This window comes from Brienomyrus brachyistius, chromosome 8 (genome assembly GCF_023856365.1).
Source record: "Brienomyrus brachyistius isolate T26 chromosome 8, BBRACH_0.4, whole genome shotgun sequence".
NCBI lineage: Eukaryota > Metazoa > Chordata > Actinopteri > Osteoglossiformes > Mormyridae > Brienomyrus > Brienomyrus brachyistius.
This window is the reverse complement of record NC_064540.1, coordinates 30,540,825-30,552,485: the sequence shown is the minus strand read 5'-3', so window position 1 is coordinate 30,552,485 and position 11,661 is coordinate 30,540,825. Positions and strand designations below refer to the sequence as shown.

Here is an 11,661-nt window from a genome sequence, read left to right as displayed (position 1 = left end):
TCAGATTGTCCGTCGCCTATCTGAGCCAATCAGATTGTCCGTCGCCTATCTGAGCCAATCAGATTGTCCGTCGCCTATCTGAGCCAATCAGATTGTCCGTCGCCTATCTGAGCCAATCAGATTGTCCGTCGCCTATCTGAGCCAGATTGTCCGTCGCCTATCTGAGCCAATCAGATTGTCCGTCGCCTATCTGAGCCAATCAGATTGTCCGTCGCCTATCTGAGCCAATCAGATTGTCCGTCGCCTATCTGAGCCAATCAGATTGTCCGTCGCCTATCTGAGCCAATCAGATTGTCCGTCGCCTATCTGAGCCAATCAGATTGTCCGTCGCCTATCTGAGCCAATCAGATTGTCCGTCGCCTATCTGAGCCAATCAGATTGTCCGTCGCCTATCTGAGCCAATCAGATTGTCCGTCGCCTATCTGAGCCAATCAGATTGTCCGTCGCCTATCTGAGCCAATCAGATTGTCCGTCGCCTATCTGAGCCAATCAGATTGTCCGTCGCCTATCTGAGCCAATCAGATTGTCCGTCGCCTATCTGAGCCAATCAGATTGTCCGTCGCCTATCTGAGCCAATCAGATTGTCCGTCGCCTATCTGAACCAATCAGATTGTCCGTCGCCTATCTGAACCAATCAGATTGTCCGTCGCCTATCTGAACCAATCAGATTGACCGTCGCCTATCTGAACCAATCAGATTGTCCGTCGCCTATCTGAACCAATCAGATTGTCCGTCGCCTATCTGAACCAATCAGATTGTCCGTCGCCTATCTGAACCAATCAGATTGTCCGTCGCCTATCTGAACCAGATTGTCCGTCGCCTATCTGAACCAATCAGATTGTCCGTCGCCTATCTGAACCAATCAGATTGTCCGTCGCCTATCTGAACCAATCAGATTGTCCGTCGCCTATCTGAACCAATCAGATTGTCCGTCGCCTATCTGAACCAATCAGATTGTCCGTCGTCTATCTGAACCAATCAGATTGTCTGTCTATCTGAACCAATCAGATTGTTTTTCTTACACAAAAAATTATTCCGTTTTCAAAACACTTTTGTGCAAGAAATGCTCCCATGAGCCTGTGTTTAGTGCCTACAGAGGTCTTCTTTTTGCCACTGGTACAGGAGAGTACGGGTCCCACCTTGCCACAGCCAGGCACCTCCACGCCATCGACGGGCCGCGGAATCTCGATGGAGCGCACGTTGCCGTACTTGCAACACTCCTCCCGGATGTCCTCCAGGATCTCCTCGTAGTCCTCGTCGTCCACCAGCTCCTCGGGCATGACCATGTTGAGGAGGCACAGCACCTCCGTGGGCATGCCGGAGCTCTGCAGCCGCTGCAGCCCTGGAACCTGCAGCGTCACCGGCGTCTCGATGATGGCCGTCTGTCCCGGGGGGCGACAAGAGTGTCAGATACCCCCTGATCGTCCAATCGTCTCGAGTAACAGCGAGAAATTTACATGGACCCAAATAAACCCAAGAAATAGGGGCATTAAGCTTCCTGGGAGGCACCCAGGAACCAAGTTGGGTTTAGGACATCAGAAAGGCGGCAGCCGAGGGCAAATACTCACAGCGTTGGCATTCTTAGCCCCCACGCTTGCCCGCTGGACGATGAGCTTCTTGTCTCCGAGCTGCATGCCATTGAGTCCAGCCACGGCCTGCGGGATGCATCCCACACAAGCGTCAGCAATTCCATCCGGAAGCCCCGAGTCACCCCAGACCTTCCAGCTGCTGCCCCACCTCACGCACCTGGTCAGTGGCACTGATGTCCACGTATTCACAGAAAGCATAACCCTTAGACAGTGACGTGGCACTGTCCTTCACAAGGTTGAAGGCCTTAAGAGGTCCGAACGACGTCAAGAGTTCCTTCACCTGGGCAAGAGGAGGAGACGCGGGGGGGCGATTAGCCCGACAGTCCAGGCACGGCGCCTCGCTAGAAATGCTAATCTTAACTGTGGGAGAAGCAGCATGTTAAACTTTGCAAAACGACATGAGGAAACAGTGAAGACATCAGGAAAATGGCTTTATGACAAGTGGCTCGACATTACGGTGCAACACTAGAGCTCAAAGCCCCCTGTGCCCTTTCTGCATGACTTACTTACTGGGAGCGTACAAAAGTAACTATTTTGATTCTTGTCAATGAATGATAACACAGATTCCCCCCCCCCATCCTACAGCATATACAACACAACTGAATTCCTAATCAAGTTCTCTGATAATTCCAACTACGAATTTTGAAATATGGACCGAGTTGCATCTGATTTTAAGGGCCACAATAATTAAGCTAGATGGTATATAAAAAAAAAAACTAAATAAAAACAGCTAATTATATGTTAAGTGTTCCATGTATACAATGTGGAGGGGGGGGGGCGACTCGGCAGAACACAAACCCAGCCGAATCACTGACTTCCTGTTCTTAAAACCAAGAACCACATTGGTGCAGTTAATTAGAGGGACAAAGCCTACAGGAGATAAACTCACAGGTAAAGCTAAGAGCCGCCACAGGGTCCTGCTAAAGGGGCCACGGCTTGAAGCCAAACAGGACGAAATAGCTCTGCTAACATCATTCCTCACTTATTCTACAGGAATCTACTGTAAAGCCGCATTAACCACTGACTTCAGAAAGGAGTCACCTGGGACACTGGCAGCCACAAGAGGGCGCTACCTCCTACCTTCTCTTAGGGGCAAAAAAAAAAAAAAAAATCAAATTTATACCCTGTGATCAGCATAATAAGTCTCTCCCCAGCCTTCAACCCCCAAAAAAAGGACCCCATATGCTTAAGAGCACTCCAGGACAGAGCCCCCCCACAGGGGCAGGCCGTCGACAGGGAGGATATCCGTGCGAGGGACGGAATGTCTTACTTGCCTTGTGTTACATGTTGGCATGGCAGCAGTAGGTCAGTACTACTGAACAAATTATGAGCGAAGACTTAACGATCTTACAGGCCCCTAGCTGGGGACAAAGTGGGGAACAAAAATGAAAGAGCTGTAAGTATCAAAGCGGTAGCAGGGACTGCAAAAAAAATGTAAACACCAGGATACAAGCAGCGGTTTCCATTTCACCTGTCTATGGCACATTTACTGGCTTTGACGTGAAATACATTAACAGTTCTGCTGGATTCAAACTCTCTCCCCCCAGTGCTGCTTTGGTACAGCCTTCCTCTTGACTTGTATTACATGTGACTCACACTGGATAAGAAAGATTACGATGACAATCCGAAAAGGAGGAAAAAAATCAAAGAAAAACAAACTGACTGCACTTCTCACTTACCTTTCACTGAAACCGCGATCACTATCTTGTGGGCTGAGTCTTGCCATTTTTAACAGTTTAGGCTAAAGTGAGTGGGACACCGGAGCTCAAAATGTTACAATGCAGGGGTGGACGCAAAACGTTTTGCGATTAACTTTTGCAAAATAAATAGGTAAACTATTAAATGCCTGTATGGATTATGTCTATAATGGGCCGATTTCAGTGGGGTGGCGATATAGGAAGAAAAAAAAAAAATCATAAAAGATGCTAATGAGAAGTAGAAAATGTCTAAAATGTGACCCTTTCAACACTTTCAGAGTAAGACGACCTCATCTGTGCATGTTGTTATGGTAATATTATCCATCACTGACGTCATAACAGAATAGGGCATGGGGCACGATGTGAAAACTCCAGTGAAGCTGATAATCGTTCACCGGGAAAAAGGTCCGAAGTATTTTCTGCCTTTCGAGCGACACAGCAATGTAGGGAACGATTCTTCCGCAGCTCCCCATCGCTGTTAACGGGATGTGAAGTCATCGTTCTCAGTGTGCGGACATGGACGTGAGACACGGCACGTCTGCGAATACTGAAGCGTTTGGGGACTTGGTCGATCTCCCCCACATTTCAAGCACAGTCTATGGTAGTGTTTCCCAGCCCAGTCCTCGGGGGTACCCCCCCGGTCAGTCCACGTTTTTGCTTCCTCTCAGCACACCTGTACCAGGTATTCGGTGTTCCTGATTGGCTGGGAGCTAGGAGGGAGCGAAAATGTGGACAGTCGGCGGTTCCCCGAGGACTGGGATTGGGCAAACACAGGTGTACGGCAATGTGGAGGTATTCGTCAGTTAGGTGACGCGCAGATGACTCGATTTTAAATTTTCATGCAGCAAAACGACGCGGCTGATTCATCCGACTAACACTCAGCAATTAACCCGATATACAAATATTCCAGGGTACCCAGCAACAGGCAGCACAGGGACTGGCTACGTGACTGGTTTGGCAAGCCGCCAGCTGTAAGGCACGTTTCCCAAAGCCTTTGTTGCTAATAAGGTTATTTGCTAACAACATTAGATAACAACTGAATGGTTCCAACTATGCAAGTCGATAACATGAGGTTTTGGGAAACGTACCTTTTACATTAGCGGGGTCTCAATATCTTCATAATTTACAGCTGGATAAACAATGAGCGTAATGTAACTGTCAACTCATTACCTACATGTCTAATAAATGTTTAATAAATCCCATGAATATCTTTAAAAAAAAAAAAAAAAAACCTCAAATGTGCGGCTATTTTCAGCAGCTAGCTTTAAACATGATGCTGACATTTGACCCCCCAGTATCTTGTAATGAATTTTAAGCGGTGAGGTAACTTTGACAGGCTTTCTTTTCCTACTAATCAGTTACACAGAGACGAGTGTTTATTTTATGTATGTATGTGCGTGCACGTGCGTGCGTGCGTGTGCGTGTGTGTGCATGCCTGCTTGAGTTCCACGTGCAGCAGTGGGACAGAAACACAGGAGGGTTGTGGGTCGGCTCCCCGGCGACAGAGACTGAGGGCGGGGTACCTGATCGTCACTGAGATAGTTGGGCAGGCCTCCGACAAAGAGCTTGTGTGGCGAGTCTGGAACCACGGTGGAGACGACCCCTGCAGACAGAGCGGCACGGCGCCCAAAGCCGGCCGATCACAGCAAACCGTCAACATGCCGGATAATGACCACGAGCAAACGGCGCGAGTGAAATAAGCCAACTTCAAATCAGTATGACGTCGTTATCTCCTATATAATATCAGATAAATGTAACTCCAGCAAAAAAATACCTAAATACTGGGGCAGTTTGACGACTGTTTTTTGTCTCTCCCATCTTGCTCTCCATGGGAGATACTGACACATGCAGCACCAGTCAAAAGTATGGACACACCTGCTCTTAATGCATTTGTCTCTATTTTAGCTGTTATTCACCTTATAGTAAAAGGCCTTTGGGCATGGAAGTTATGCATATGAAGTACTGCAAAGACAAAATTTTTGTCTCTTCAAAATAGGAGCCATTGGCTTCGATGACAGCATTGCGGACTCAACCAGCTAACATATGTACCCACCTGGACCGTTTCTCCAACAGTCCTCGAGTTTCCACAAGTTCTGCGCGCAAGCTGGCTACCTTACTCTTACTCTCATCCAACTGATCCCAAACCAGCTCTATAGAGTTTAGGTTGGGGGGCTGTGGGGACCATCTCTTTCCTAGTTCACAAGGTAATAAGCTACTTGCATAACCTTCAAGGTGGGCTTTGGGTCATTATCTTGCTGAAAAACAAGTCATTTTCAGTAGGTGTGTCCAGAATTTTTAACTAGAATAGGAGCCAGCAACCCTAGAACAATTTGGGGGTTAGGGTCCTTGCTCAAGGGCCCAGTGGTGAAATCACTCTGCCAACCCTGCCAACCAGCAACCTTCTTTTCATGGGCAAACATCACAGAGCCACACAACACCCCTATGTTAACAGTAAGAAGTGAGTGACTGAGCTGTGTGTGTGTGTGTGTGGCTCAGCTGGTTAGGATGCCAGCGTTATCATCAGAAGATCACTGGTTCACATCACTGGTGATCACACCACTGGGCCGGCGAGTTTGCTCTAGGGACAGGCTGACCCTGATTTCTCAAAAAAAAAAAAAAAAAAAAACATTCTTCACTTTGGATAAAACTGTCTGCTAAATATTTACAACATTAAGTAAATAAAAGTGAAAGTCTCCCTCTTTATATGACAAGACATCCGCAGCTTGCGAAGGACAGTCAGTCCGTAACGAGTACAAAAAACTGGCCTTGCCGATCGGCTCTTCAAAGGTAAATAAAGATTAAGGTTATGACGGCGACAAGCAAAACGGACCTGGTACGTGGAAGGCGGGCTGCTCTGAGATGCCAGGCAGGGGGCGATAGTCGTGGGGCCGCCTGATTTTTAACGACTGACCCTGGAAAATGATGCCGTCGAAGGCCATTGCCTGCGTGGTCTCATCCACGGACCGAAACTAGGGCAGAACGAAGAACGTCGTTAATCAGGGAAGGCTGCGGTCTCCGCCTGGACACAGCAGCCATTAGGCAGGAAAGACTCTTACTTCAAGGAAGGCAAAGTTCTTGTCCTGGTTTATCTGAACAGCGAGGACGGGATTGGTGGGACCTTGACATAAGCCAGCCAATCGCATCTGGGTATTGAAGAAATCCGCCATGGCCTCCTAAAAAGACAGGCAGACACACTGAATGAAGACAGGCAGACGTCTGAAGACATCAAAACAGGCAAACGAGAAAAAAAATGACTGACAAGTCTAGTACATTTATCTATTTATTTTGCGGACACTTTCATCCAAAGCAACATACATTTCATTGAAGAAGCAGGACCAGACAGTTCCTAGAGCAAATAGTGCTTAAGGGCTGCGCTCGGGGGCCCAATGGTGAAATCACTCTGCTGCCCAAGGGATTTGAACCAACAACCTTCTTGTGACCGGCTCAGTGTCCTAACTCACTGAGCTACACATGACACCAGTATGCATGACAGAAGGCAACGCGGGACTTTGCCTGGACTCACCTCCGTCAGGCCGAAGGGGATGTTGCCGACATAAAGCCGCCTGGCCTGCCGGGTCATCTGGCTGCCGACCATCGGCACCTGGGTGGGCGTCACTGCCACGCCGCTGGTGGTGGATGTTGCCAGTAAAGCTATCGTGGGGATCTGCCCTGCAGCTGTGGGGAGGAGAAAGGGCTTCAAGACCCCAACCAGGGACGGCCAGAACATCCGGATCGTCGCCTTCATTTGCTTCTAACCCCTAGGTTTAAGCTCTCTTCACACTGTCTGAAATCATCCCAAGTGTTATTCCCTCTTTGACCAGCAGGGGGGAGGAGGGCACTCCAGAATAAATGCTTTCATTGCAACCAATATACCATAACCTTGCAATACTGAACTAGCACACATGGAAGCGTCGCATCCAAACCTTGCATTGCCTTGTACTGCATGGGGGTGATGTGCTCGAATCCCGGAGGGGGAACATCCCAGTACTTGTATGTCCTTTTCTTACGGCTTCTCCGAGGAGAGTAGCTGCCCAAACACAAAACAGAAGGTTGTTTTCCCCAAACAATACAGTGTAAACACTCAGAATCTGGCAAAAACAAACAGATGGCAGAATGTTTACATTTAACTTTGGATCGCAGGCAGTTTAAGGTCATGAGGGTGTGACCATGCGCCACTTTTTAGGCTGGCTTTGAGGTCCCATCGCTATGGCGGGGGCTACTTATAAACGCCAGTTAAAATTTAATATGGGTACAGTCCCCCTTCCCACCACGAAGAAACCAATTGGTTGATTGTGAAAGAAACTTGTTAAGAGGCCTCAAACCATGCTAGATATCAGCTTCAGTGCCTGTAACCGGGACCGTGAGGGGGGGTACCTGTGCTTCTTGTGCTCGCGTGAGCTGCTCCGTCGGTCACGACCCTTGCGGTCGCGGCTGCTGCTGCGCTTCTCGTGACTCCGCCCCCTGGAGTCCTTGCTCCAGCGGCGGTGCTTCTCGCCACGGCTCAGAGACCGGCTGCGGCTACGCTTCTTGTGTCGCTCCTTCTCCCGCTCTGGGGGACGACACCGTGGTACCAGTGAGACGGTGGGCGGAGCGACATGACTGCCCCCCTACCATCCATTTCGATAAATCCAAGATGTGTAACTCAGAGGGATTATGAATGTGTGTCCGGATGGTTGTGGGTTTGAAGCCCATGAGTCACAGAGTAATCATATTACCAACTTCCCTGGGGTGCTGGATGCTGACTGACCCAGCGCTATGCCTTAAAAGTCACTTACGGAGACCAAGATGTGGTACGGGGTCTAACTCCCCAGTTTCCTCACCAGAATGAAGCACCTCCATTCAATTCACATATTCAATCACACCCTCCTGAAACAAACACACCCATCTCTCAATGGCTAATAATTTCAAGGGCACAAGGACATCCCCTTGAATGTCAGTCTGTTGTGAAACAATAAAAACATAACCAGACTAATTAATGATATAGGAGCACAGTGGTGAGTACAGTTGCCTCACGCCTCCGAGTCTGGAGGCCTGAATTTTGCCTCTGCTCTCTGTATGGGGAATTTGCCTGGAATAGGCTCCAGGGGAGCCTGACTAAGATAACTGGTTGGACGATGGATGGGTAATTAATATCGTTTCAATCTGACAGACAGCACTTTATTAAACTAGCAATAAAATATCACCTTTCTATCCCAGCAGGTCCTTCATATAGAAGCTTAAATAAATCCCTGAAGGTGCAGTTTTCAGTGAAGCATTTAAACGCAGGTGCTGCTCGAGGAATCAGCTTCATGCATCAGTTATAACAGCGTTACGGTAATGCACCGCTGCAAAAGTACAGACACGGAGCGGCCAATGCATCTTACGTAAATCGGTAATAACCAATTACCGCAATCGCAGGCATAGTCAGAGCGCAGATATGAATGACTGGAACTGCTAGTTTATCAAACACGGCGGCACTTAGTGCTCGTCTAGCCGAATCAGGTCGTTTCGAATGACATTTTAGTGATTTAGTGATAAGGAGCTGATATGACAAGATTGCCATTTGATAGGTACATAAATCAATCCTACTTTCGACTCCGTTGTAACGCATGTTGTATATTTCAGTTGCGTTAGTATGGCTTAAGTTTATTCAGTTTACTGGATTCTCTGCACTTTAATGAAGTTATATGTGTATTGTTATATAACTGTACATCATTGTTAGTTACTGCTATCCGCTGTAAAGGTAGATACAGGTGCAAGACTTTGCAATAACGACCTAAAAGCAGTTGTTATGATTCCAGGGAACGCGGCTGATTTTTAGAGTCTATACATCATGAAGAAACGGCGATCGTGTGAGAAAGACTTATTCTGTACGGATGACAGGGCCAGCATTTCGGACCCAAGGGAAAGGCTATTGTGCATCGGAAAGAGACAAAATCATATCATTATATAGAAAACTCGTCGTAGTATTTAAAAACCAAGTAACTAACACTGTTATTAAGTGCGGACTTTAAATCAAGTGGTCGCGGTCGTTTTTATTTGCATAAAACTTTAAACGTGATCTTGAAAATATAACGCTTGCAACAAACATCCATGCATAGTGTGTTACTGCGAATGAAAATACGCGGGTCGCAATTTATGATCCAAGTGTATAATGGTAAATAATTAAATAAATAAAACCGCAGGCTTTCACATCGAGTGCACCCCAATAACGTTTCATTGAAATGTCCATGTTATGTACGCCGGGCACTGATGGATGCAGGCCTAGCGATCTCTATAACAATGCCAAGCAAAGAATGTCACTGATTTACCAAAGCGGTCAGTTTTCGGGGATCCTGCGGCAGCTGGGAGAAGAAGAATCGGGCAGGTTTCAGAATCGGCGAGCGCTCGGATAAAAGGCACCGATTTCCCAGCCGCGCTTTTCTTTTCGGAACCAGCAGAAGTGCCCTCCGCACCATCCTCGGCGCTAGGACACGCCGGCCACTTTATTACCCTAAAACAGGGAGCATACACCGATCTTCAAAGCCAAACTTACCTTGCCGATTTTCGCTTAACTGCTTCTCAAACTCATCGAAATCGGACATTTTTCAGTCCGTACTAAAGACGTATTGCAAAATAAGCAGAGGTCCAACAGTAGGCCTTTGAATGGGCTACAGGCTGCATTGGGTTCTGCTGCTTTTTCTTCCGAGTCGCCTGCCCCTCCTCCCCCGAAGTCATCGGCTCTTCCTCGGTTGTATCACACACAGGTTCGGAAACATTCGATGCGCATTACCGTCCCCTCCTGCACTGGAGGGTTAAGGACAACGTGATTATATCGAACCAAAATTGAAATGTGCAAGTTGACTTTCCTAGTTATACGTCTTCATTTTTATTCTGGGTTTAACAACCATGAGTTTATGACGTATTTTACATGATTAGTTGGCGACTGGACCTTATTGTTTATATCTCTTATTAAGGATCCATCCATCCATACATCAATTATCAAAACCACACACTTACAATCCGAGTCTAGTTTCATATGCTGCGCTGCTGAGCGACCCGCAAAATATTATGCATGAGTACAAGTCACAAGCCCCGTTTCCACTAACACGGGGCCGGTTCTAGCTTGGTGCCTTTTGAGACCGAGGCAAAAAGATGCAGACTCTCCCCGTCGGGGAATCGAACCCCGGTCTCCCGCGTGACAGGCGGGGATACTCACCACTATACTAACGAGGAGATGTACGCGCACTACTTTTACATCTTCAAGATAAACAGCGGATGACTACTAACATTTGCGAGTAATCAATGACTGAGCTTCATGTCATGACCATGGTGCTCAAGAGAAGAAAAAATACATAATGTACGTCCACTGATACCAGAACAACCATATAGCTTTATACTAAGACGATGATTAAACGGAAAATTCCTTTACAAAACACTGCCACAAAATCATAGTTTCGCAATATTACATCGTGCAACGGGACACAGTGTAAGTACGTGAAGTCGGTAATTAAATCAAGAAAAAAAAGTGAGAGGAAAAGAATACTTTTCTATTATCATATTTTTCTAACTGGCCAAACTGAGTCATATTTTGATTATACACACTAACAGAAAAACAGTGCAAATCTCCGGTAGTCCGTTTCACTTGCGCTCCGCTATGGGGCAGTAACAAGCAGAGCTTAAGTGTGGAAGGAAAAAAAAAACACAGGACAGCATCAATCCCAACTTCACAAACGCCGGAGATCGAGATGCTGTAAGCATGACAATTAACATCTTTATCCAAGGGAACAGCTGCAAGACACAGATGCCGCGCCTAACAAAGGTAGGATCGATTCCGAAGTTCAGGCATTTACAGACGCGGACTCTTCTGGAGTTGATTTTTTTCGGGAGATACGCATCAACTTCAAAAGTATGAACCGCATTATATCTATATCTGTTATGACGTTGTAGCTATTGATACTGATGCATCACAAAAATAATTTAAATGTTTTTTCATTCTGACATATGTTCGTTCGGACGAGGATTTTATTATATGAGATAAGTTTTAAATGAAAACTTTTTTTAATCTATATGATTAATTCTCGAATCTAAGCCAGACTTCACATAAATCATTCATTCATAAATATAATGGAACATACAACATCCAGGTATCCATGAAATTTATGATCAGGCTATACGTTTGTGATAACAACAAAACAACACAACATGTATATTTACAATATATGGGCCTATTGTTTAATATTGCCTCCAAATTATAGCCAGACAATAACGCAATAGGCCGACATCAAACTATTTTCATGTAAAACAAAAGTGCTGGCAGTTTGCTTGTGCTTACAGACCCCGCCTTGAGCCCATCCAGAAAGATCCCAAAAATAACCGACAAGCAAAGGTTGTAACAATCTGAGCATGTTTAGTTT

At 46.6% G+C, this 11,661-nt stretch overlaps 1 protein-coding gene across 2 annotated transcripts; it reads right to left on the bottom strand.

Moving 5' to 3' along the window:
• Positions 1–860: 860 nt before the first annotated feature.
• Positions 861–9,953, bottom strand: LOC125747681 (splicing factor U2AF 65 kDa subunit-like). Of its 2 annotated transcripts, XM_049023103.1 has the most exons (10): positions 9,801–9,949; positions 7,661–7,835; positions 7,210–7,313; positions 6,810–6,961; positions 6,343–6,459; positions 6,117–6,255; positions 4,810–4,889; positions 1,747–1,869; positions 1,569–1,655; positions 861–1,382 (listed from the first exon to the last, which is right to left on the bottom strand). In XM_049023103.1, the coding sequence occupies exons 1-10, from the start codon at positions 9,847–9,849 to the stop codon at positions 1,005–1,007; spliced, it is 1,404 nt and encodes a 467-aa protein (XP_048879060.1). In that variant the 5' UTR covers positions 9,850–9,949; the 3' UTR covers positions 861–1,004. The 2 variants fall into 2 exon arrangements, with proteins under 2 accessions (XP_048879060.1, XP_048879061.1); XM_049023104.1 differs by lacking the exons at positions 7,210–7,313; positions 7,661–7,835 and having other exon boundaries at positions 864–1,382; positions 9,801–9,953.
• Between the last annotated feature and the right edge of the window lie 1,708 nt (positions 9,954–11,661).